General features: G+C 43.4%; 2 protein-coding genes across 2 annotated transcripts; both read right to left on the minus strand.

Annotated features, from left to right (window-relative positions):
• Positions 1-6,886: 6,886 nt before the first annotated feature.
• On the minus strand, positions 6,887-10,125 carry odad1 (outer dynein arm docking complex subunit 1). Its single transcript, XM_076141353.1, has 13 exons — positions 10,070-10,125; positions 9,595-9,784; positions 9,388-9,513; positions 9,165-9,278; positions 8,952-9,019; positions 8,674-8,861; positions 8,310-8,432; positions 8,079-8,161; positions 7,641-7,806; positions 7,397-7,560; positions 7,204-7,304; positions 7,022-7,112; positions 6,887-6,943 (listed from the first exon to the last, which is right to left on the minus strand). The coding sequence occupies exons 1-13, from the start codon at positions 10,123-10,125 to the stop codon at positions 6,887-6,889; spliced, it is 1,527 nt and encodes a 508-aa protein (XP_075997468.1).
• Positions 10,126-11,018: 893 nt separating this feature from the next.
• On the minus strand, positions 11,019-14,778 carry tas1r3 (taste receptor, type 1, member 3). The gene is made up of 8 exons (XM_076141184.1): positions 14,579-14,778; positions 14,187-14,487; positions 13,710-14,066; positions 13,189-13,587; positions 12,893-13,096; positions 12,656-12,776; positions 12,180-12,550; positions 11,019-12,085 (listed from the first exon to the last, which is right to left on the minus strand). Exons 1-8 carry the CDS (start codon positions 14,776-14,778, stop codon positions 11,498-11,500), a joined length of 2,541 nt encoding a protein of 846 aa, XP_075997299.1. The 3' UTR covers positions 11,019-11,497.
• Positions 14,779-27,709: the final 12,931 nt, after the last annotated feature.

Consider the following 27,709-nt stretch of genomic DNA (forward strand, 5'->3'; position numbering starts at 1 on the left):
TTAAATGTTCTTGTTGTTGTTGTTCAACCTCTAAGTCGTTGGCTCCCTGGAAGACTTGCTTCTGTTATCTTTAAAGTGCGACATATGTAGAATAATACCTCCAGGCTCCATCTTGTCATTCACCTCACATTCAGCTGAAATATAATTATGAAGACTGATTACATGGGAAACATCAAAAGGCTGTGTGTCGAGGAAATCATTGCTGCTTTGAACCGTGCACTTGTGATGATTTTTCTCCATTCCATTAGGAAGAGAAGGCTAATTGCTTCACTATTTAGTCAGGTTATGACATATAGTAGGAGGTATCAGAGAATTGCAGAATTTCACATTATGTTCCCAAGAAGAAAGACAGAAACAAGTCATGGTGAACATTGAATTCACAGTCAGATGATCACATTTACTTCTTATTAGGTTTTTAATGAGTGCTTGAAAATGAATTCAGTAGAAGACTTTAATGCACACAAGGATGCAAATGAAAGACATTCATCAAGCAGCTGCGCTAAAGGGCTCATCTTGGTATTGCATGAAACAAAGTGTCTCCCTTTATATTTAGAAAATGAAGACCATGTGGAGACTGCAGAACATCACAGCAGTCATTCTGTGTAATGGCCTCAGTGTGTGCAACAACCTAAATCCTTGTCAGGGACAGACCAACAAGCAGCAGAAGGCATTACTCACTCCTTTCTGTAACTGGAAAATGGGAGCAATCAGAGAGGTGGAGTGTTTGTGAGATCATTTCCTGTATATTTTTTTTCTGTCTTGTTTTCCTACTACCTCAACATGTTTCAATCTGTGGCGGTTTTTTTTTAACAAAGAAAAAAAAGATGTCTGTTGGTCGCCCATTGTGCAGGTGAAAGTGGAGCACCATGTGAGGAAATGGAGGGGAAAGTCAAGGGAGAAAAGAATCAGTGTAGGCAGTGAATATATAAACATCCCATGCCTCAATAACTGGAGTATTTACCACTCTTTCCACAAGTGGGAACTGGGAACTGTTTTACATTATTCAAAGTTATGGTACCACTGAAAGCATTACTGTTAGAGAGAATAGTCCCTTTGTGCTCACAGCGACCCACGTTTTGGAAGTAATTGAAACGTTTTGCGGCACTTTCTCCAGCCCGGGCCAACATTTAAGCGTCACACTCTGCGGCGGAAGTTTTCCACAACTTCAAACTATGCAGATTAAGATGAGCAGGAGCGGCACCTTAATTGGCTGCAGACAAAAGGTAGACCTGACCTGTGGAATGTCCGCGCTTAGGGGGGGTAGAGTGAAGCGTGGGGGGGAACAGAGCAGAGGTCAGGATTAGGCGGGGGAAGTGTCCTGATAATTGGAGAAATTGGTGGAGGCTAAACTGAGCTCTTTTGTTTTGCACAGCGGGGTCCTGCATGGTCCGGCTGGCTTCTCTGCTTCTCATGTAGATCCAGCAGAGTACAGAGACAACAGCAAAGTTGACTTCTCACTGGGATTTGTCACTTGAATACATGTCACCATGTTACACATCAGCTCAATGTCTCAATGAAGCACAGGTGTTCTGTGAATATTTTACACTTTTAGGTATTTTCACATTGTTTGTTGTTGACTGGATGATATATTGGACATACAGTTATTTTATAAATTATGTTTTGAGGATGTTTTCCCCCGATGTCTTCGAGTTCAGTGAGCATGTTTGCCATCGACACTTGCAGTAAGAGCAATAAATTGGCGCTGGAATTATTCAAGGCCGCTTCCTTTCATGATATTCATGGTCAAGATATCAACACGCAGCCGAGCTCAGTGGGGAATGTTTCTCTGGGCACAGCAGGGGGTCGGCACTGCTCATTTTCATATGGTGATGCCCTAGTTTGATTTCAGATGGAGAGTCGCTGCTTCTGCAATGGTCAGGATGAGGATTGTCATCTTCTAAAATGAGGTCATGTGATATCTAGTCTTATCCAGGAGAGGGTAAATAAATATGTATTAAAAAAAAAGAGAATGTGGACACAAATGGCTGGAATCTGCTGTGGAGGATCTGCTGCCTCTCTACATCAGCTGTGATGCCTGCAGGGTCTCCCTCTGGAGGGGTAGCCAGACCAAGTAGGACTTCATCTCTCAGCTGACCTGGGAATGCTCGATTATTCCTCGGAGGTGCTAAGGGAGACTGCTGGGGAACAGGAAACCTGCCAACTGGCTCTGTTGCCACAGCGACCCTGACTCAGAGAAGCAGCTACCAAATGGGTGCATGGATGGATGGATGGATGGATGGATGGATGTACTGGACAGAAAATACATTTTGTACAGAAGGTAAACTGTTTCATTTTCTATGTCTTAACCTCTTGCAAGTTATTACAACTGGTGTTCCTTCACATGAGGCTGAATGATGGAATGAAGTTGAATTCCAAGCTACTAAATTATAACAGTATGCAAGTCCATAACACTGCAATTGTGTATATTGAGTATAACATCAGAAAAGTTAGATTCTTGAGTATAAAGACGATGATATACAGTATGCCCTGCCATTGTGAGATGGATACTGTTGCATACTAGCTGATTAAGTTTGTGTTTTCTTTCAAGAGGAGCAAATTGGTACTGGAACGACGCTGTGTTTGAAATTGTAGAAAATGGTTCTTCTTCTTCTGTACCACATGAATCCAGCCACCTTATTTCACCTCTTAGCTCCACCCCTGCTACGGTCTAGCCAGGGAAAAGTGGAAATTTCCAGTAACTCCTGGTGCCTCTCAACCATTGCTCCTCCTCCTCCTCCTCCTCCTCCTCCTCCTCCACTTCTTAGTTTCACGCCTTTCCCTCTACCTGCTCTTTCAGGCTGCCTGGAGGCCTCATGGCCCTCTGCTGCCTGGCCTTGTCATGCTAAGCGGTTTACTTTGCAGAATAGAAAACTTGACTATCTCTCACAACACATTTAATAACGAAAATGATGAAGATTACAGAGCTTAATCTCTGTCTGACACTTGTAACAACCACTTTAGCAATGATTAAAAAAAGTTTTGTTGAATGTATCTTATACACAGATTTTCTAAGAGGCCGATCTTTACTGCTTAAACAGTACTCAATAAAGAAAGCAGGAAATAAAGAGTATATTGTGTGTAACTATGACATTAACCCTCACGGTGAATGATGTAGAAGGGTTGTTTTGGGATCATGGAACAGATGGTGGATTTGCATTTTCATTTTTTGGGCTGATCTGTTATTCTGCTATCTGATTTGTTGCAGCGATATCACCCACTGCAACACTACAACCACTACTACAACAGAAACACTGAAGATGCACAATCGAGAGCTGTGGAATACAAAGACGCGGTGGGATCAATATGATTTTTGTTACCATGTTTATAGCCAGAGAAGATAAAGTTATCTGCTGTGTGTAATTTGTGTGGCGTGGTTTATAACCGTCTCTCGATTCAAGACAATCGTGTGAAATTTGCACACGGCCAGTTGCCTGATGTTTGATAGAGTTTCATTTGAGATAAGGTGCTGATAAAGCCACAAGCCAGCTGGGGTGGAGAACTTTGAGTGCTGCGCATGAGGCACACTGACCTTAGGCCCATTGTGAGGCACCAACAAAGAGCCATCTGCACAGCAACCACAGCTGAGATGAGGGACTAGCAGACAGGGGGGGGCAGAGGGGGGAGGAAGACAGAAGAGAGACCTAAACGCAGACAAGTCAGAAATAAAGAAAATCTTAAAAAAAACAAGAATCAGGAATGATCAGATGTACAAAGTGCAGGTTGTGAAAACAGTATGCTGTGACCTTTTGGAGCGACACAAAGGAAACAGGAAGTACAACATGAAGTAGCTACCCAGAGAGAATCTATCGACCCCTCCGCTGCTGAAAGTGAAACACAAGCGCCACTGGTCTAATCATTCAAGAGCACGTTTCCTGCCTGATGATGTGAGATGAACTGAAGCCGTTCAAGGCTAATATTTAACCCAACCCTGGACCTGATACATGGCGGGAATCTCATTAGTTCAGCCAGCAGCAACTCATAGGCTTTGTGACAGAACTGTCCAAGCCATGTTGTTAATGAAAATTGGTTATAATGTGTGTGTGTGTGTGTGTGTGTGTGTGTGTGTGTTTGTGTTTTGGAGCTTCATCTTTTACGATGTACAGTGGCTTCCTTTTGTTGTTTTCATGCATTGTGTCATCGGCTGCGTTCCAAAATGGTGAAAACAAAGACAAAATGGTGTCAGGGACATCTGTAAAAATCACAAATGTTTCACAGGTAAGACATGCGAGTCAGTATTGCTTAGCAACAGCAGTAAAAAAAGAAAAAAGAGATCTTGCAGCCTGTGTGTAGTAGTAGAAGAAGGGAAACTGCTCCTGCTGCCACCCAGTGGCACACTTGCATTACTTGATGGTGGTGAACCAGCACAGAGAACAATCACAGACTCATTTCTCAGCAGCGCTTATGTGCAGTAAGATGGAAAACCTGCTCATCTTTGCCACTGATAGTTAACCTCACAAATGAAGGAGTACAATATATGAAACACTGTCATCTTTCCTTCTTCAAGGCTGTTTGAAAATTCATTCAGTAATTTGATTGGCTGTAAAAATCCACCAGAGCTCATAGCGGGAGGTTGCTTAGCAACATGCATGGGAGGGCGAAATGGGGTGGGAGGGTGTGTGTGGGGGAGTCTTTAAGGGGAGGGAGCATTATGAGTGGAGGCAGACTGACTGGGGAAATACCTGGCAGAGTTCCCAAATAAACAAATAAGTGAGAGAGAGGGAGAGAGAGAGAGAGAGAGAGAGAGAGGGAAAGAGGGAGAGAGAGAGGGAGGGAGAGAGAGAAGGGGAATTTTCATGGTCCAGACAGCTGAGCGATAAGAGTATTGTTGGAGATAAGGGGACATGGGTTGTGAGAATGATTCTACTCTGTGAAACAGCAGCAGGCACATGAAGGAGCTGACATGTCCCTGTTTGACACTTTGCTCAGAGCTACTTTTAAGCAGAGATGTACCTCATAAAGTGAATAGTGCATTAAAATGAGGGCGCAGTTCCATGAAACAAATTGGATAGTTTGTGTGTGGTAAACTGAGGGAAGAGCTATAATTGTTGCAACAGGACGTGGGATGAGATCTATTAGTCTGACCACGAAACAGATGATTAAGCCACAAACTAACATGAAGAGCCCAGATAAGAGTTTGCAGACACCATCTAGGCTTTTGTGCTTGGGAATGGACTTGTAATGTAATGGTACCGGTATAATCACTCCACTGCTCATAAACTGCTTAATGACCTGCATGCATTGTGTACAGAAGAGACCGCATGGAACAACATGAGGAAGAAAGAGACTTTGCAAATGAGAAACTGTTGTAGAAAAATGGGAAGACCATAATGCAAGAGGAACAGAAACGGTGGAAAATGTGCTTATAAGGAGAGGAGGAGTAAAGAGCTGCGCCTGCTGGTAGGTCTGGCTTGCATAAGGAGGTGGGCCTTGGAAATGGCTGATGCAGGCGGTCTCTACAGGGCAATGAGGACTCTTTGTCAGGAGCAGGAAATGAGGTTTCTGTTGTGATTAAAGGGAAGGTTTCTATGGCGATGGGGAGAGCCGTGTGCAGAGCAAATTTGCCAGGAGTGGAGGGGGCTAAGTGAGAGTAGGATTTCAAAGAAAGCTGCCTCCTCCGTCTCATCCCCCACCACACCGCAGCCCCTCTGCTTTCCATAGAGGCCTTTTATCTTCTCATAATCTGTTTTCATAGCCGCACAGTTGAGACTGCAGGGGGATTATCTTTAGCAAAACCAAGTCAACACTCGATCGATCAGAAATGTTTACAGCGTAACAGTTTCACTTCCCAGCCCCTAAAAAATCAATCCAATCAAAACCTGTCTGGAAAAAAGCTTGAAGAAATAATCAAATGAAATCTTCATAATTAAAATGTCCTTATGGCCTTATGTGATTTGATGGTAAGTATGATGGTAACAGTGCGACCTTTGAAGCCTAAATATAGCAGCAGTCCTTTGTTAATTGTTCCGCTCGGCTAAATGTCATGATGTCTTAAAATTAGTCTCCCATGCTAATTTTGTCTTTAGTACAGAGGAAGTTGCTCTATGCCAACGGAATCTCTGCCATTTGCTTCAGGCTCAAGGATGTTTGGATAAGATGATTGGTACATCGTTTTTTATCTCTGCACATTGTCAGACAAACACTGGCTTGGGAACAAAACACATGAGCTTGATATCCCTGGCAGATATGATAATAATATGGAAATGTAGCAGGTATTCAATCGACAGATAACGGAGTGAAAGTGTAAACAGGAAGAGGATTTTTATTACAACAAAAGAGGTTTTAAAGATAGTACTCTGAATTGACGATAACAATCTGATTTAGTGTGAGTGAATGTGATTCACCAAATACATTTAGCATCATTCGGTCAAACCACTTCATAGAGAGAATGCCCCCAACATGCCACCAATGACATACTGAAGTCTCATCCTGCCTCTATTTTGGAATCAGACTCAAGGTCTTAGCAGGCCAATTAGAAATACAAAAGCTTCTGCTGCCCCCAACCTTTTCATTGAAGCATAACAGCACGAATCAGCTCGTGAATGAGGGGCTGTGCTGAGACCAGATTGTACATCCAAAGCCAGATGGCAAGTCACACATCAAAAGGACAGCTGGTTACTAGGCTTTGGAAAGCCTCTTTAAATCGCCCAACAAAACTGAACAAATCACACCGTGATAATTACCGGCCATGCCAATGATTCTTCATAAAGGGTGACACACACACGACATGATTAGCTTCACATGTTTCTTTTTGAGAGCTGCCTGGTTTCAGGCCCTATCAATCACACTGTTTCCATTTATTTTCATTGTTCACAATGTTCACATCGTTCAGGTTGAGTGTGTTTTGGTCTTTTAGTATGAGCACATAAACGGATACAAGGTGGATGTGTTACATGATGTTGTCCTCCAGGCTGATCTTGGAGGATCCGGTGGTCGTATGCATGAGCTATAAATGAGATCAGGAACATTACAATGACAGAAAAGCTTCTATAAATAGGAGCTTTGTACTTTCACCCGCACTTACATGTTTCATTATCTTCTCCCGCAGCTCTGATGTAGAGTACGGCCGTTCCTCTGACGCAGCAACAGGAGACCACTCTGCATCATACGCCACTCTGACGACACACAGACACACACGCTCTCATCAAAACCACCTTTAAACTGTTTATGCCCGGATTTAAAAATAACACACAAAAAATAACTAACGCATTGATTGCAGATTGGGTGACATCCTTCTTTAGCATATCTGGATTCTGACCCAAGAGGAGGTTGGCCAGGTTGTCGGGATTGTAATAGTTTTCTTCATCCTATAAGAGATGAAAAGACAGAGTGACATTACAGTCCAGAGCAGTGAGACACCAAAATGTCTTTATGTAGAGACACGTGGTGGAGACTTTACTTTGGAGGCTTGGACAGCGAGGGAGATGTGCAGCTCATTGGCCTTCTCCTCCATCAGACCCAGATAGGACACGATGTTGTTGTCATTGATCCCTGTGATGGAGTCCAGCTTGCTCTCTATCTTTGTGCAGTCGCAATCCATCTTAGATAAGATGCGGTTCACTCCTAAGCACAGAAGTTACATTAGATTGAATAATGTGTGCAAGAAGATACACGTGGGTTTAAGAAACATCACACGTCCAAACCTGTTTTGATTTGCTCCAGGACGTTGCTGATGCTGTTGGCTTCCTTTTCATTCTGCTCATCTTGGGACTGGATTTTTTCCTTTTCTTCACTGTCTTCTAACAACCAGCGGGGATCTTGCTCTTTTTGCAAATCTTCCATTTGAAGTTGATCAATCTCACACTGGGTCTGCATACGCACATGGAGAAATATGGATGGTCATCTTCGCCCCGTACGTCAAACATCAATGCTATCTGCTTATTTCCTTACAACAAAATTGTATATTAAAAAACAGAAAGTTGACACACACACACACAAACACACACACACACACACACACACACACACACACACACACACACACACACACACACACACACACACACACACACACACACACACACACACACACACACACACACACACACACACACACGGCCATATAAACAGAGCATCCTCACCTGGCTGATATCATCCTCCACTGCTTTACACTCCTTGATTTGCTCAACAACAAAACTGACCAGAGTAGAATTCCGGTCTTCAACTACAGAACAGAACAGCATTACACTTTGTTAATCCTAATATCATTGAAAATGTCTGTCCACATGCAGAAGTGTGTCGAGCTGTGTGTGCGTGTGTGTGTGCGTGTGTGTGTGCGCGCGTGCGTGCGCGCGTGCGTGCGTGTGTGTTACCCTGTACTGTCTTGGAGGACTGCACGTCCAGGTTGTCCCCTGTCACAGCGGGGACGTTTCCCTCTAAAGTGTCCAGTGATCCCTGCCCTATATCAGTCCTCCTCTGCTCCCTGAGCTCAGACGCTGGAACAAACAGACACATCATCATCATCATCATCACTTATGCCACCATCATCATCAGTGTCATTATAACCAAGCACATGTTTTGTTTCGAACCAATTGAATAAATTGGATGGGATACTTCTCTGTAGACAAGAAATCAATCAATCAATCTTAAAAAGTTACTGTCAGGATGATCACAATCTTAATCAATGACGTCATCACTGCCTCCAATATTGATTGCAACACAACAGTCGTATCTTACATCGCCTGTGCCCCATTTCCTGGCCCTCATCCTGGTTGCTCCTCTCGCTGTGCTTGGTGGTCATGAACTTGTTCAGGTGCCGCTTTTGTGCCAGAACCCTCTCCAGCTTCTTCACCTCATCATCGCCTTGAGCAAGGCCCTTCGCTGCCTCCTCCCTCAACACGGTCATCTTGGACTGAGCCGCCACCCTCCAGGCGGAATCATAAATCACATATTCAACAATCAATATCATGAAACACAGATCAGGCTGACTGCTACGTAACCGTCTCAGCTCTCACCTTGCATCACAAGCAGCAGTAGACTGTATGTTCAATTCCCCAATCTTCTTGCGGACTCCCTGCAGGTCCTACAATATAAGAGCATGAGTGCATAGCAGAGGTGTTTTGTAGACAGTTAAGACTTAATTAATTGTTAAAAGTTATTAAAGTATGGTTAGACCACATCTTTCACGTGGACATGGTCTCTGATTCAACAATAGTGTGACCTCTGACCTTTTGCAGCCTGTTATGTAGTTGTAGGAAATGGACACGTTCCCCATGAAGAGCCTGTATGTCTTGTCTCAGATGGTTGTTGTTTGTAAGCTCCTTGCAGAACTGAGTTGAGGCCTGCAGAGGACATAGGTCAAAAGACTCAAACTGTAAATACACTGTATGTCCCTGAGTAACCAGGTGAAGTATCTACACAGGTTTCTAGGTTATGGGTTTTGCAACTTACTCTTTCCAGTTTGTGTTCAAGGGTGCGTGTGGCCTTCTGAGTCTTCTGCGGCTGAGTGGCTGATTTGTGATTGATACTGACCTCTGCTGAACTCTGTCGCGAATGCTTCATCGTCATGTCAAAGATCTACTCCAATAGCAGATACACACCATAAGCTGTGCTGTCTTTGATCTATGAATATAAATGAAAATGAAATGAAGATGTAACCTCCTCCTGCGGTTTCCTCTGACGCTCCTTTTCTGCCTCCAGCTCCTTCTCTAGTGCGCAGCTCTGCTCCAGGATAGCATAGAGACTCTGGCTGTCCTCACTTTGCTGGTGTTGGAGGAAGAGGCTGTCAAATGCAAGAAGGTTCCGCTGGTGCTCCTCCTGCTCCTTCAGCTGGGTTTCTAGCTCATGGCTTCATCAAGGACAACAACAACAGCTGGTGAGATGATGAACACACACAGAGAGATGACAACATAATGATGGCAAACTTCAATTCCATACTTCCATACAATACCGGGTGGTTGGAGAAGACACCCAATTGAGTATATTGTTTTATTCGTAAAAACAGTAAACGTGACCATATAACCACTTATTTTCATTAAGAATTTAAATGAATAATAACTTTATCTTCACATTAATTAATTGAAGCAGAATTTCCCATATTTGGATACTTTTGACAGCTTTATTGTTGACTAACTGTTGTTTGCGGATCTGCTCGCAGGGCTGGATCTTGTAGGCCTGTTGGTCCTTCATGATGCTGAACACCTCTGCAGTTTGGTGCCTCTGCTCCTACTGAAACCACATTAGATGCATTGAAGTTACAACAGCAACACAAAAAACATTAAAAATAATGGATTTATTTTTGGCCCGTTTAAAAATGCTAAGTGAACTGAGGATATCATCTATCCTCAGAAAACTGTAAAATAAGCAAGCAGACCACGACAGAATACAAATCGTAACTATAGATCTTATGTGAAATAAGTAAATAATTAAGTAAATGTATTTATTAAGTTGGATATGGGATATAAAAAGCACCTTGCCTGTTTTAGTGGCTGTGTCGCGTTGTCTCGGAGCAGCTTTGTTTACTAGCAACGGTTGCTGTGTGTGAGATGGTAGCTATTGGCCCTAGTTTTGTCCTGACAGGAGTTATACATGCAAACGTACTCCTTCTGTGTGTGTAAGTCATGTTTGAAAAGGTTCTTGTTGGTGTTGCAGTTCGTGTTTGTGGTTCGAGTCTACTAATTTGGAGATTGGACGCAGCCGGCGAGGATGGACCCCTGTGAGTCAACACTCAGGTCCAAGAACGCACATGCCTCACAACGCGAACAAGGACAGGAGGACAGCGGGGACGGAAAGACTCAATATCATTAGAAACAACTCAAGACAATTCGGAGCCAAAATAATATCTGTAATAATGCGACACTGAAAAAAACAACAAGCCACAAACAAGTCGAAATATCTGCAATTCAGGTAAGAAGACAATATACCGTAAAACCACTAGATGGCGACGTTTCTGCAGAGAATTAAACACCAAGATAAAGACGCCATCTAGAATTCAGACAAATCAAGGAAAGAATACAAACACTGACCTTCTGTTTCATTGCAGTTTTATTATGTTATGAGCTGTATTTATTAATGATGTAGAGAACAGTGTGACTTTACAGCATAATCTGCAACAACCATAATATCTTGCAGAATTGTAATTGTAATGCAAACAAACAATTGCATCATGGTGTCCTTGTATTTTTTGCAGTGTAATGGAAATGTCTTTTTTGCACATGCAAACAGCAATGTTTTGTCTGTATTTTTTTTTTTGATAAATATGACAAGTTTCAAATTACATTACACATTTTCTTACAATTGTTTTTTTTCTTGTAGCCATCACATGCTTATATTTTAGTTAGTGAATATAGTTGAAGTCTTCTTACATAATTACATTTTCATTGTTGGTATGTCTTCTCCAACTTTCAGACCCTTGGGTATCCCTGAAACTTAAGTTATGATTGTTTAACTCATGTGAATGCATACTATTAATGTAAGAAATTACATTACTTTCACAAAAATCACATCCCTAAAACGCATCCCTTGTGCTCTATACTGTATTACCAATAAATGGTGTCTCTGCTTATTGGCCTGCTTGTGGCTCAGCCTGTGGCTCCTCCTGAGGTGTTGGTGGAGACCCTTCTAAAAAGGTACAGAAGTGCTCCGGGGTATTGAGCTCAGGCTTCTTCCGCAGCAAGTGGCATTTTGGGAAATAGTAGGCTGCTACTAGTCCTAGGTTACTGGCCAGGCTGAAAGAAATATGGACAATGGACCTCTGCATGTCAGTCAAGCCTGTGTAAATTGGAATAAAGGTCACCCAGATCACACAGTATATCAGGCAGGAAAAGGTAATGTCCCTGGCAAGGTTGTACTGGTGCACAGGCTTCACTGCCATGAAGGTACACATGAACGATATCAGGGCCATGCCAGCGTTTAACCCTTGGATTAGGCCAAATCCAATTAAAGGTTCCATTGGACAGGTCAGGAAGCTCCTCACAAAGTTGATCTCCATTTTAGCCACATGTTCAGACAGAGACGGTCCCGTCTGCACAAACCAGCCACAGAATCCAGCCTGCACGATGCAGCAGGCCAGCACAAACAGCCAGGTCAGAGGGCCGCTCATGTGCAGGTACGAAGCTGCCTTCTCTGGGAACTCTGTCACAAAGAATATCTGAAAAGAGGGTTTGCAGTTTTGTTAAATAGAGGAAAGTTATTTGACTTTTCTTAATTTTTTTTTATACATGTTCTGCCTTGTCACTGCTCACCCGTAGTGAGATGACCATGAAAATAGACAGGGCAACTGTTTGGAAAGCCGAGGTGAGAGGCACCTGAAGCCCACACACCAGATCCCCCGGCGGTCCCAGAAAGAGCAGCAGACTGAGGCAGCCGGCCATCAGACTCAGCAGAGCCACAAAACTCAGCACTCCCCCAGAGGCACTGATCAGAGGGGTCCCCCGGTGTTTCACAAACATGACCCCCACTGACCCCTGAAACACCAGCAGCACCACTCCAGCCACCATGATCTCCACAGATTCAGACTTGTCCCAGGACAAAAACTCAAACGTAGGTTCAGTGCAATTAGTGCTGCTTATCAAGGACCATTTCCCCTTTGGACACTGGGTGCACCGGATGTCGTCTGTGAGTCAAAGCACAACATGGGGTAAATCAAATGAAATCATTCTTGTATCTGATATAAATGACATTAAGGTAAAGGGTTTGATAGATGTGAAGTTGTCTTTACCCTTTTTTGCTTGGTAAGTGCCTGGCAAACAGTCAATACAATCAAAACAGCAGGAATGGAACCCTTTGACTCTGCGTACCTGTCCAGCTGCACAACTTGCAGAACATGTGGACTTAGGGACCTGAAAACATCATGGCAGCACAGTCAGGACAGATGGATATTAACTGAGAGAAATATATTTAAGGAGCATATATTAGTTCATAAGGAGACTTGATTTTGTTGTTTTTGTGTAGTTACCTTTGAGTCTTCAGTGTGCCATTTCAAGAGAGTCTTATTGATGGTGAAATACTTATGAAAGTTTCCAACTTCTATGAAACGCAAATCTGAGTCTTTCCAAACCCATTCAATCAAGTTGTATCCAATGTTTGGATTGCCGTCGCTGTCGTATGCTAAATGTGTGCCATCGATGTCTAAGGAAACACTCTTTAAAACATCCAACAGCTGCAAGAGATGTAATGGGTTAATAAGATTTGTTGTGAAGGAAACATCAAATGTCATAAAGATGATATTCTATTTTTTTTAAATGAACTGACCTGCCAGGGATAGATTTTGCTCTCAGGTCCCCACACACAAGCTGTTGCATTGCAGCCCAGCATGTTATGCAGTGCCTGTGCTACACTGTAGATGGCAGCATACACACTGAATGCTGTGTGCTGCACTGCATGGTTGGTCACCAGGCTAATATTGGCAGGTGACAAGTTCCAACATTGAGGGCAGGGACTGTGGGGACCAGCTGCTGTCCCCATCCCCTCCTGGCCCAGTTTGGTGAGGAGCTCCTGTGTGTAGGCGGTGAGCAGATCCAGAGTCTGGACTCTGTCAGTGAATCCAATGATTGTACCGACAGTGTGTATGTCTGGGAGGGTCGTCAGCTGATAATTGATGGACCAGCCAGTGCTGGCAATCCATACAGCAGTTACATTTTGGCGGATAACCTGGACAAAAGGCAATGGAAATGATTGTACTGGTTGATTACAGCAAAGACGAAATTCTGTTCACAAATGCCTTCATCATCCGTATTTATCCGTTTCTGAGATAATCATATTGCTGTACTAACCTCACTGAAGAGCACCCTGGCTGGTCCTGGGAGGGAAAAGACCACCACCACTCCCACGTTGGTGGTTTGGATGTTGCGTATGATGGTTTGGACTGCTGACTCGGCCTCACCGTATACAGGAATCAGACCCTGATATGCCACACAAATAGACTCCTTCTCTGCTATTTTAGAGAATTCACGCTGACCCTGCTGTCCATACTCATCCTCACTGCCCACCACTGCCACCCAGTTCCAATTAAACGCCTTCAGCAGCTCCACCATGACCTCTGCTTGCCATTTGTCAGAGGGAACCGTGCGGAGGAATGACGGGTAGAGACTCTTGTCACTGAATTTGTCACTGGTGGCACCATAACTTATCTGAAAATAACAATTTAAGATAGAATAAAAGATTTAAAAGAGGAATTCTATAGATTTACAATTTAACATGATATTTTTGAGACATTTTCAAACTGGACAGAGATATATTTCTGATCAAACCTGTGGCATCAGAAAGAATCCAAGGAGTTTTCCAATGACTGAGACCATTTCTGAGCTAAAAGGGCCGATCACTGCCGCCACCCTGGTTTCATAGTTGGTGTAATCGCACTCGACATCCAGCTCTCTGTTGGACTTCTCAGTGAGGAATAAGAGAGTGGGATCGACAATCACAGCAGATTGTAAGCATGTGTCAAAGATCTCATAACCCAGCCTGATGCCGGGGAGCAGCGCTTGGTTGGCGTTGATCTCGTCCACAGTATATTTCATCACTAGAGCGAGACCCAGTCCATAATCATATGTACTGTTTTGTCACAGATACAAAAGAGAAGTTAGAACCGGACATACAAACTGTTAGAAAATACAAAAGTTTGAACATATGGAGTCAATCTAACCTTTCACAGCGAATGTTGCCAGGTTTCAATGGGCTCAGGCTGTCAGTGAATTGGTTGATTTGAAACAGCCCTCCGAGCAAAATGTCCCCGGACATACTGAAGACGTCGGTGGAGATGTTCTGGAACCACTCAGGTGAACTCTGGCTGCAGCTGAGCCGGAACACGCAGCACAGAACCAGCAGCCCGAGAGCTTCTGCCATTGCTGCAGTTTAGATGGAAACTGTGACCGGTGCAAATGTGCATATGTCTCATTACAGCACAATACTGTGTTGTTATATGCAAACTCGCCTTTGGGCCCCCAGGTGCAGTGAGCCCCTCCCCTCCCCCGACTGGCTTTACATCGCGTGCCACCGTGCTTATGATATACACCTGCATTTACATTTGCGGTACACAAGGACACCAAAATGAAAGTTTAGAACACCAATTACGGGGATTTGCACTCTTATATTAGCAGAAAATGCTTGTGACATTGTTGGATCTAGTTTAATGGCATTATTGATTTTCATGGGTTTTCATACACTTCACTTATAACTAACTTTCTCTCTCTCTCTCTCTCTCTCTCTCTCTCTCCGTGTTTGCCTTGTGCAGGTGGTGTTCATTCTTCCGTGGCATTTTCCTGTCATTTGCTTGTGGTTTGCGCTTTAATTCTTTCTGGATTAACTTTCTCTCTGGAGATGACAGAATTCCCCTTTTTTCCCAATTTGCCTGTGGCTGTTTTCATAACAAACCCTCACATCTATTGCAGTGCACACAGTCCTCTTTTGTGGGAGACTTAGAGTGTTATTTGATATTTGATGGATGTTGCATTTTTTTCCTGATGTTTTGCATTCACCTCAGTGTTGTTCGTTACTATAGGAGTTTGCATGGATTTTGCATGTAATGTTGTTCACCACATAAGCTTAACTATTTCCTCCCAATGTTTTTGCATGGAGATTTAATTTATATTTTTTTTTTTTTATTAATTACTTTTCCATATTTCCTGTGATTTGAGGTGAGAGACTCATGATATAGATTTCATACAGAGAATGTTGACAAAGACTGATCATGTGACTATACTATATGATCACACAGCCTTATGGCCTTTATTCTGCTGTGTTAACTTGAGTGTGATGAGGGAAGCTGCACAAGGAGGACAGAGGTATCATTGCAAAATGTGAACATGAGTCAAAAACCACTTGTTGAGACTTTAAGACCTTTCCTTTGAGAGCCTGGAAGCTGGGTTTGATTGGCTCTGACCACAAGTTGCATCACTACTACAACTTGCACATGTGGAGGGTAAATTCTATAAGCTAGGTTAATAATTACTCCTGCATGTTACTGCTGGTGTTGTCACGCTTGAAGTTAAAGGCAGAAATGTTATGGAACCATTCAGGTGAACCAATAGACAAAAACACACGCATGCACACACACACGCACACACACGCACGTACACGCACACACACACACACACACACATAGATACGGTGCAGAATGAAAAAAGATTTAGATCAACAATTCAAGGAAAAGGATTCAACATATCTAAGTCACTTTATTCTGGTGTGATGTTTTGCTCTTTCTCTTACTTGTCTATGATCATCCTTTCCGGCACACTGCTGCAGGTTGTTGCCAATATGTCTGTGCCTGGACACGCCTTTGAGGTGAACCAGTTTAATTTTAGGATATCAGTTACCGGAAAGGTTTGTTCAGGGACATGAAGCAGCTTCTCTTCTGACTATCTCTTGAGGAATCTTGACGTAAGCAGCACAGTGATGAAACACAATGTTTTCTCTTTGCCTGCATTTCCACCTTCAAAGCTGGTATTCCGTGCTGTCGTTGAATAGCCACTATCAAATACATTTTTGACCATTGTGTGCGCCTGGTTGTGTGCTCGCCTGTTCATGTGTGCAGACAGCGGATTGAGATTAACATCTTGTTTATGTTTGAACAGCTTTCCTCACCATGAATTTCACCTTTTGCTACCTGAAACTTGCACAATGTCAGTTTAACCCATTTGCATGTTTATCAAATTATATAAAGGCATTATAATAACACTTGACATGGTGATATACCTAAAAATGTCATATCTGTTCTTTGCAATTAGTATATGAGCGTATGAGCGCCACCACCTGATCAATGTGGCTCTAGACAGTATTTACTGAGCTCAACCACTAGATGTCAGATGTGTGTATCTTAACACAGCCACCTATAGAGCTGACATGCATTGCAACAGGGGTGTTTAGTGCTTTTATCAGATGGAGATATTTATGTTCTGCGAAGTTGGAGGACTGAGGTGTGAAAAGTCAGCAGAAAACGTGTTGTGTTGCTGTTGATGGAGGGGGCGGAGCTTCCTCCAGCTGTGTGGGCAGTAGCTACAGTACATTGTGTAGCAAAGGGCTGTTTGGACAACTGATAAGAGAGGAGAGTCAACCTATGTAAATGTTGAAATGACTTTATTGGCCCCCATGTTTTGATCCTCCATAAATCTGAAGAAACATGTTTTGTTCTGCAAGCCTGAAGTCGTTTGCCTGTTTGTTTGTACAGTGTGTTAGCTTTGTGACATGCAAAGAAAGAACAATGTTGCACAACATCGTTCAGATTGAGAAAACATGGACATATTTTGTGAATATGTGAACGTCATGTACATCCTGATGTGAAGAAAGAGATGCTCTCACATTAGAACGCTTTTGTACACTTGTGCCAGTGTTGGCTGGCACACAGATATACCAATAGTGCCCCTTCTGTCTGTCTCTGATGGCTGCTGCAAAACACAGTCTCAGCTACATTCCCTCCTTTGAGAGAGACCCAGGAATACCACCCGCTCTCCCCTGCTTCCATTCCCCTCCTTCTCTCTCACTGCTCCCCCTCCACTGCAGAGTGGCCGGATCAGCGTTGCTCTCTAATCTCCATCATTGGCCTGAGAAACACTGGGTTCGTTGTTGACGTGCTGGCCTCACACCCCACAGGGGCTGACAAATTATTAGCCAGCCTCTCTGTGCAGCGAGAGGACAGCCAGGCAGCAGAATACTAAACTGTATTGATGGACATGAAGCCATCTGTCTTGATCGGCTCTGTTGCAATGATGCTGGAAATGTGGGAACGAGGAGACGGTGTTGTGCCGTGGCGGGGGCGGCTGGCCAGGGTCGAACCAGCTGTGGTGTAACACTATTCAGGTTACATGCAGACTATTCATACTGAAAAGTGTCTGCATGTTATTGCAGCTGAACATGCGTTTTTTGTTTTTTTAAACCTTACCTTGAAGGGTTAAATAAAGGATCCATCCTCCCCCTTCCAGCAGTAAAACTTGTTCTTCTTCGTGTCTTTAGCCTGTGTGTGTGTGTGTGTGTGTGTGTGTGTGTGTGTGTGTGTGTGTGTGTGTGTGTGTGTGTGTGTGTGTGTGTATGTGTGTGTGTGTGTACTTCACAAGTGTGTTGCAACTTGCATTTGTACTTACATGTAATATACAGTATGTACAGAGTTATACCTAAAAACATTACTGGAAATTCTTTTATTCAGCGTGCAGTTGGTGGACTTGTTTTTTCACACAGGCCATTGTTCAAAGTTATCATGGTTTACTGTGCTACAACATTTAACCACACAGTCTCAGTGCGTACAGTTGAAACACCGATAAAAGTTACGAAACCTTGATGAAAGTCAACAGCAATGCATACAAATTAACCTGATTCTGAACTGTGTAAGCAGTTTGCAAGGAATGGAACAATGATATTTACACTCTACGGTGACTAACCTGCAGGTCAGAGGAAATCACTCTTTAGCGTTCAGCTCTGAAAACCATTTGCAGTTCAGATCAGGGTCAGTGTTTGGCTTCATCTCTGCCAGTCTGCTCTGCTACTTACACAGCAGAGGACCACTGATTCAAAGTGACCCCAAGGGCTTTTGGAGTTTGGAGTTATAGGCGCTCAGTGGATAATGTAAGTAAGGGAACCAAAAGTGTTTTACCTTGTGCTGGACGTGTGTATGTTGTTGGCGGACTTGCACAGCTGTCACACAAAAACATTGGATGATTTACTCAGAATAGGAGAGCAGAGAGTTGGAGAGAAGAGAAGGGAAGAGAGGAGAAGAGAAGAGAAGAGAAGAGAAGAGAAGAGAAGAGAAGAGAAGAGAAGAGAAGAGAGAGCAGCCTGGCTGTCTAAGATCCATATTTTTGACTCATTCCCAATAACATCAATCAAATTGATGTAAGGTTTAAAAAGAAGTCTAAAAAAACTTTAAAAAAAAAAACACACACAAGAAACATAACGTTTGATTGATATGGAATGCAGAATGAAGATAAGACTTGAAATGTTGATTTAAATGGTAGTTATGTTTTTGCAGATGAACTTTTCATATGGACAAATAAAAAGAAGACACTGATCTATGTCATACAAACTAACAGCACAATCTGAACACATGCACATGCAAAATTTAATAGGAAAAATAAGTATAAGTATGTATTTAAGTATGTAAATATATAGTATGGAAGTATGTAAATATCTATATTTTAAGTATGTCAATATATTGTATATGCTCACATATACGCACATAACTTGCAGCTTAATTTACTGTATGATAAGAAAAATAACTGTGATGAGTGATAAACATATTCAGGTTAGATTTTTACTGCTCAGAGACAAAATAAATAATTTATTACATCTCACTGTACTTTGATGAACTTTTCTTCAACATTTTCAGCATTTGTCTATTCCGTGACTGATTTTAGGTAAGTAGACGGCACAGTGCGCGTGCCCGTGTGTGTGTTTGTGTGTGTCTGTATGCGTGCTCATACCTGTGTGGTAGTGTCGTGTTACATCCAAAAGCTAGTTCATGGCTCACATCTGTCCCGCTCTGGTCTGTGACTCATTAGACAAGTTATCTGTGGTCTGTGTATTAGTCTTCTCTCTTCCTGTGGTTCTTACCTGCTGGAACTTGTGATGTGTGTCATTTCCTCAAACGAATTCAAACGAAACAAAAATACTTTATTTATATTATCTATTAAATAAGGAACAGAACCCTTTACCTTCCTCAGATACAAGTGAACAGCTTTACTAGACGCTTCAGACAGCAGACTTTCAACTGTGTTGATGTGCTGTAGTAGGTGAAGCTTCCCTTCTATACAGGCACCATCTAAAGTAAGGAAGCCTGTTGGTGAGCAGCTGGAAAAACATCCGAGGAGTGGGTGGCTGGATTAGAACAGACAGAAATTGTTGTCGCCACAGGGTGAAGTTAGGGGAGCAGGGAGCAAGTGAGCACTGTGGAATTTTACCAGGTCAGCCTTATGCAAGAGAGAGAGAGAGAGAGAGAGAGAGAGAGAGAGAGAGAGAGAGAGAGAGAGAGAGAGAGAGAGAGAGAGAGAGAGAGAGAGAGAGAGAGAGAGAGAGAGAGAGAGAGAGAGAGAGAGAGAGAGAGAGAGAGAGAGAGAGAGAGAGAGAGAGAGAGAGAGAGAGAGAGAGAGAGAGAGAGAGAGATGCAGTGGGGACTCGGTTTAACCTGCTCGAGCCGCGAAGGCAAATATGGTTTATGAGGCGGGAGAAGAACAGGGATAAAAGAATGGAATCTGAGCAGGGCGGCTGGCGCCTGAAGACCGCATGACTCGGCCTCTCTGAGACCTCTAATTCATTTCCTCCCTGTCATTGTTGAATCTCTTCACTCTCCATTTCCCTCCGTGTGTGAGTCACCATCTGAGGCCGTCAGTCATCAGATGATTTGATGTGGGTTTATTAAAGTGAGGTGCGCCTTCCCCTCTGACTCAAATAATTGCTTCCCTCTGAAGACAGACAGAGCTCAGCATCTGCTGCGGAGAACAGAGGAGGCGGAGGAGGCGGAGGCGGAGGCGGTAGTGGTCGGCGGCGTGGTTGCCTGTTTTTAGAAACATACCAGCTGCCACCCGTCCGACCCCTTAGGGTGTCCGTCCTCCTCAGAGCAGGTTAGGAGCTGCCTCAGCGACGTGCCCAGTCATTTCAGGGAACTAGACTCTGTCACCAGTCATAACCCAAAACGCTCTACATACCACAAAGTTATTAAACACAGGCTTTACTTCATAATCACTTGGTGAGTAAGGGAAGGCTTAGGCTTTGTATTTACAGCTTAATAATACTGAAAGCACAGTAGAGGTTTCCCAATTCCTTTCCATTCTCTATTGTGTTCCTTTCCGTTTCCGTTTTCCAATTATTTCTCTTTTTAGGTCTATTTCTGAAAATGAAATATATGAACATTCCACATAACTACAGTGGAATAATCTTGCATCACATCAGCAGACCAAGCAGCTGACCGTGTCGCCTTCGGGGCAACACACTCAAGTACAGCACAGCCTAATTTTACTGTTGTCACTCCATCACTGGCCTGAATTTTCCAGCATTCAGTGATGAGTTGCAGATGAAGGCAGCACTTCTGCAGTTTCCAGCTGCTCATTAAGGCTGCTTGACAGTGTATCACTATTTCAATTATTTTTAGTGCCGCCGGCCCGAGGGGGCAGCCGTGTGGGTCACAGGAGAGGGGGGCCAGAGGAGCGAGAGAAGGAAAGACGAGGACGGACACAAACGGGGAAAATAACATAGGAAGGTTTAACAATTTCAATAGAGGCTTTTGATCTATTTCTTTTACTTAGTTTAAGCGAGACATTCATGTGTCAATTTCTTCTTGAGTTAATTGGGTAAGAGGTCTGAAAACTCCTTGTGCAGGTCACCACAGGCACAGTGTTGGTGTGTGTGTATGGCTACACGGCACCTAGTATGAACCAGGAAGTGCAGTTTGAAAGCTTACCAAACACCAAAGCAATGTGGGTTTTTTTTTTTGCTCCTTTATACAGGAATTATTTAACGCTGGAACAGAACACAACGTTCATGTCCGTTATACAACTCATTCAGATTGGCACAGTGACACAAGTTTAACCTATATGCTGGAGCTTAATAGTACCGTTTCCTCGTGTACAGGGTTTAATTCTGACCGCCAATCTATTACAAGTCAAGTCAAGTCAAGTCAAGTCAAGTCAAGTTTATTTGCATAGCCCAATATCACATACGATGTCTCAAAGGGCTTTACAGACCCACAACATCAGGACAGTTCCCGACCCAGCCCAAAGCTCTCAAGGAAGATGAGGAAAAACTCCTGAGAAAACCTTGATGGATAAGGAAAGAAGGAGGAAACCTCGGGAGAGGCAATTCCAGAGATTCCCTCTCCACAAATGGCTGGGTGTGCAATAGGAACTTCCAGTGGGATTATACAGAGGTGCAAAGACATGCAGGGCAGAACATGTACAAGTGACACTGTATGGAGATTAATCTGAAGGTTTTGACATTTAAGCCAGGTCAAGTATATTTTCATAGCCTCAATGTCACATACGTCTCAAAGGGCTTTACAGGCCCAGACAATAAATGGCTCCCGACCAGCACAAATCTGTCTAAGATGACAAGGAAACACTTTGAGAGAAACCTTGGGAGAGGCAATCCAACAATGAATTCCCGCCGTCAAAATGTCCAGGTGTGTAATCATAGCCGTAGGTGGGGGAAAGACATAAATTACAAATAGGCATAAAGATGTAATAGTACTGGAAGATTAGACAAATACTGTGCCACATTTGAGGTCTGATACATCACTTAACAAACTGCCAGGAATAGACACAGAGAAATGAAACTACAACAAAACTTGTCTTGGTGCTTGTTAAGCCGCGTAGCTTTGTGGTTTGGCATTGATGTCTCGTGACAATCAGCACAATGATCGCTTGTGATTGCATCTAATTTTCCCGATGCACGTTGAAAGCCCGAATCATGAACCCGAGCCATGGGAGTCATTTACAGTTTCCATCTCTTCATGACCTGCATAGCTACAGACTGTGGACGGAAACTAGAGGACCCCCGTGCTGTGTGGTCACGGTGCAGACAGACGAGAGACATAGGACACGTATTTAAAGGGACAACATGGGGTAGGAGGTCGTCCACAGCTTGGTGCATACTGGGTTTAACTCGTCTTTCACATTGTAGGGTTGTAGGCATTTGAAAGTACTCTGCACACACCAGGGAGATTGTGTTTTATTCAGATACATGACTCAGTTTGTGCTCTTGAGACACAGGGGTTTTGCGTCACAATGGTGACCTTACAGGAAAATCCACATTGCATTACTCCAGGCAGGTGACAATAGCAGTCATCACCATTATCATGCATTGGTAATAACTTTCATGATGACAGCCTAGCACTGTAATACAGGAAAGGATTCTGGATCGGAATGAAGACCCCAGATCCCCTAAACCTCTGTTACCCTGAACTAAGAATACATCCAATGTTGTCTTTTTCTTTATGTCTTTACTGTTCCTATATCTAATCTAAACACCCACATTTAACTCTCTGTCGGTTATGGGGCTTGATACAGCCTTTATCGTTGGCTGTTATCCTTAACCACAGTGAGTGCAAACTCTACCTGTCCCTGTTATCAACCCCCCCTCCCCCTCCTCAACACCCCCCCGCCATGAACGAGCTCAGTCATATCTAAGCCTGCTCTAAATCTGTCAATGTGTAAACACGGACACTCCAGCTGCAGACCCTCCAACTGTCTCCAGTCTGATGAATGATAACCTGTGCGCCACGGCTCACGGAGGAGGTTCGCGTGTCATGATTCAGACTGCCTCACAACCATATACGCAAAGAGAGAAAAAAAAGGGGGGGGGGGGGGAGTGTTGTTCGAGAGGCCTCCCTTAAATTGCAAAACACCTGTACCTGACTCACCCAGAGCTAATCACACACCTTTACAGCACGGCACACAGCCCTGTGCTCCACACTAAAGGAAAGGAAGGGAGTTCAGTTTGTGCATTTGACACCTTCTGTGCACGCTAATGCCTGTAAAGTATAATTGACCGGGGTTGAATAGCAAAGGATTAGTGGGATTCAGGGCAGGATGCTTGGCAGCACAGCATCCAGACATCCATCAGCAGCTGCGTGGGATACACTGTACTGGCTGCCATGTCCACAGAGAGAAGCATTTTACATTACAGGGCCTCTGTTGTAGATGAGCAGCCTGCCTGTCCTGCACAGCTCTGTACTGATAGTGATCGTCAGTGTGTGTGTGTGTGTGTGTGTGTGTGTGTGTGTAAGTTTGTAGAGGTGGGTAGTAGGAATGCCGACTGAGCAACAGACATAGGCAGGATTTTCATTCTTGTGGGGGGGAGGATGCAATAAATCATCTGTCCTTTATAAGCCTCTTTGACTTTATACACATACTGGTTTGCAATACGACACAAAACATAAGCCTTATGACACAGGATGGTGAACACAGGCTCACAGTTTGGTGCAGTTGCAACAACTAACCAGTTTGCCCACTGTGAAGACATCCCTGGTACAGTGTTGTACAATGCGTAGAAATAACTGCTTAATGTCCTATTTTCCATTTCCAGTCTCTTTGGAGGGAACTGGTGAGCTGCAGCAAATTCTGCATCTACCAGTTTTAACCTGGTAGATGCAGAAGTGGTTTCACTTCAGCTCGGTCGATGAGCTCTCTCTCTCCACCTCTGTAGCCAATGTGTCAACCAGAGCGCTGCTGCCAAAACAAGCTTGCAGCTCTCTGTGTGCTCTGTGTAAGGCTCTTTGAAGCGCTGAAGCACGTGCTTTTCATATATTTTACTTTGTCCAACAGTTTGCTTAGCAACAAACTGACGCTTGTTTACAATGTGCCTCCTTTTGTTAAGCCCAGTGGTGGTCCCAGTGGCATCATCATCAGTAGCTAGACATTCATCCCGTGATGCTGAGAATTCTGACTCACCCCTGTTTCACGCTGCCCGGATCTACGGTGCCACTGGGACGGGTTTGTCTTTCTCATTAGCAGCATCGCTCCCTGCTGCAGGGCAGACACTTCTGCAAATACAGTTGAAAAAACTTTCAACCATTTGGCATACTGTCGATCTTCGAATTCTATTATGCAATGTAAGAGGAAATGGAGCGGACAGCTATGGGCTGACTCATGAGAGCCGGTTGTTGTGGTGAGGGTGTAACATAGAATGCAAATCAACACTATAAATCAATCAAATCCAATGTAGACAGTCAAAGTAACACGCTGGTAAACAATGAGGAAAGAAGAAGGATGGGAAATTGTGTCTTAACATCTCATTAGTGGAGAACTTGGTTCTAGTTTAGTATTTTACTTCCTTGAGTATTTCCTTGAGCTTAATTGTGTCACTTTTGTGTCCATGTTGGATTTAATAAGTGGCTATTGTTTTGGAGACAGCGGGACTGTTCAGAATATTGGGGTGTGGGAATAATGGCCATCTGACCCATGGACCCCACATTCCGCGCCTCTAACCTTCAGCGATGACTAATGTGCTTGTTTCCTTACCTGTCTGTTAGCTTTCAGATTCCTTCCACAGGGAATAGCGTCTCGTCTTCTGTGCACGTTTGTTCACACCTTTGATAACCTCTGTAGCCAACATTACATCGCAACCTGACGTCTGGCGTCTTCTCTCCAGAGACATTTGTAGCTTGCTAGCCTGCTAAGCTAATAAAAACTAGCTAAAGTTTGCTAGAGTTTGGCAGAGATATTGTTCATTAAGAAACATGCTGCATGACAAGAGATATTCTATTATCCAACATATTTACCTATTTATGTTTATGACACACTTTATGGTTACTGTGCTTTTGAAATAGGCTATATCTTAGTTTATTAAACTCAATGTTTAGCCTTATTTCATACGCAAATCATCTAGGTGGGCCCAGTAGCTCACAGACATCCAGGTTTTTTCCCTCAACATGTAAGACTGTATGACTGAGAACACAGGACTATGACTAAAAAACACATATTATTATAATTAATCCACATTTTTTTCTTGATATTTTTCCACTTGCTACTTTCACTTGTAAAACAGGAATTTGGTCAGTTTGTGAGTATGCTGTGTTTGTGTGTGGCAGAGGGTTGTGTGTATGTGTGTGTCTTATCTCAAAGATCCTAAACCTTGTGTTTACATTGCATGGTCATAATAAGCGTGTGGCAGTTATAAATACAGTGATGTGTGTGTGTGTGTGTCTGTGTGTGTGTGTGTGTGTGTGTGTGTGTGTGTGTGTGTGTGTGTGTGTGTGTGTTCAACATCTACAGTGTGTATGTACATATGAGTGAGATAGGCAGTGTAATGTATGTTTTAGATTAGTGGGAAAGAGGCCATGTTTGGTTTGGGTCGAATGGTGTACACTCTGCACACCTGTATAGTGTGTATGTGCGTGTGGTGGGGGTATAAACAAGAGAAAGAGGGTAAAGGACTAGTGTGTGTGTGTGTGTGTGTGTGTGTGTGTGTGTGTGCAGAGGGGCGCGTGTGCTGAGGGTAAAGTGGATGGTTGACTCCAGTGGAATGCAGCGCTGACTCAGTCCGTCTGTCAGCCACGGCCATGTTCACTCTGTGGACTTATTCACACTCTGCGACCCTCGTAGAGGGGCGGCATGTTGCCTCATGTTGGATTTCCGGCAGGACCCTTGGAATTCCAGGAACAGAACTCCAGGAAGTACAGGACTACAGCCTTCTTTGGGTTCAAGATACACATTCCTATTTCATGTCTAACAAAGCCATCCTGTATCCTATTAAAAATATATTCTGACTCATGTTTGTCCAGCTAACCTGAGGGTTTATGGGCTAAATGTTCTCTGTTTTTAGTTTGATCCTGGAATTCTGTATTTCCAAAGCTCTTGCAGTACTTGTCACTGCTCACTACACTGTTGGCCCGAGGAGGATGAAGATATGTTATATGGTGATTCTTTGTTTCGCCTGTCAAGAGTTGAATTTCTCTCCATTTTCGACTGTCATAGATAAACATTGACGAGTGAATTAGGAGGAAATCTTTTGCTGTCAATCCAAAACTGCCTTCCCAGAATTTTCACATCAAAATGGCAAAATGCAGAGCTCAAGTCTTCATTCAATCACGTATTTAAATCAGTGTAGGTGAATATCACACTTCCGCTTGCGTCAAGATGATCTACCAGACATTCACTGCACATTCTGGCATGTTTCAGACTTTATATAGCGTGACATGCATATACAACTTTCAGACACAATGCACCTTCTGTTGCTGAGCTTTGATGGACGCTGTCTCTATTTTGGATCCATGAGTCACATATTCCTGCCCACAGAAATGAAATGGATCAGGAGAGACTATTCACAGGGGTCTGTTTATGTTGTGGCCTGATGCACAAACTGTTGATTTCAGTACAGAAAGCTCAGGCCGCAGCTTGGGTGCTATTTAGATTGGATGTTGTTAGGACAGTTGATTTGCCAAAGCAGAGGAGGTTACAATCTTAAAATTGCTACTTTAAAATCTTATTTGTGCTAGGCTGTAGGTTATTGAACAGCTCACGAGGCCAAAGAATAAACCACAGATCCACGTTCAGAGCTATACTTCTGTCTTATTTGGACAGAAAAAAGAACAAATACAGATATCAATTCTCAATAATTGCACACTCATACTCATTCATTTTAATTTACGTTGTTATTGTGTCGCAGTCACACACGACTCAGGTTAATGACAGACTGAAGCTGTCATGTCGTCAGTGTTGTTGCAGCAGAAAAGGCTTTGTCTCGCTGTCCCACACCCCTTGTCCAGCCCACTTCAGTCAGACAGAGATCTGCTGTGGGTGTGTTCCTCTGTGGGCTCATCACATTTGCTCCTCCCTTTCCAGTTGCCAGCCAAAGCAGACAAGACCAGAAGAGAGTCTTTCATGTGAGGATTACCTGCACCTCCTCTCCTTCACTAGGCTATCAAAACAAACATGTTAGTTCAGAGGAGAGACAATGACACCGTGTGCCTCTGTTTGAAGTATTGTTTCGTTGGCCTCGTCAGATCTGAATTGCATGGATTCGGCATTAATTGAAAACAGATTCCAAGATTTGCATGTAATATATAGTATTCTTATGATTTGATATTTTTTTATTTCAGCCTCTGGTGGATCACTATGAATATATAATGTGCTGCCAAAACTGTCCTGCATTCGTCACAGCATGGAGCCCTACTGGCTTCCTTCACTTCCGCTGGTGTGCTCAAGTGTCAAGTGCACAGAGGGTCTAAATCAAACAGATAGACTTAAAAAATGTCTAAGCGCAATCGATCCTGAAGTATCACTGTCCACCCCCGAGCAAACAGCAGTTTCTCATAGCATCAACTCTCAGCACTGTCAAAAGTATCAGTGCAGACAGACGC

The sequence above is a fragment of the Genypterus blacodes genome, unplaced genomic scaffold (assembly GCF_046128005.1).
Source record: "Genypterus blacodes isolate CSIRO-AG114 ecotype Tasmania unplaced genomic scaffold, CSIRO-AGI_Gbla_v1 ptg000017l_1, whole genome shotgun sequence".
Taxonomy (NCBI): Eukaryota; Metazoa; Chordata; class Actinopteri; order Ophidiiformes; family Ophidiidae; genus Genypterus; species Genypterus blacodes.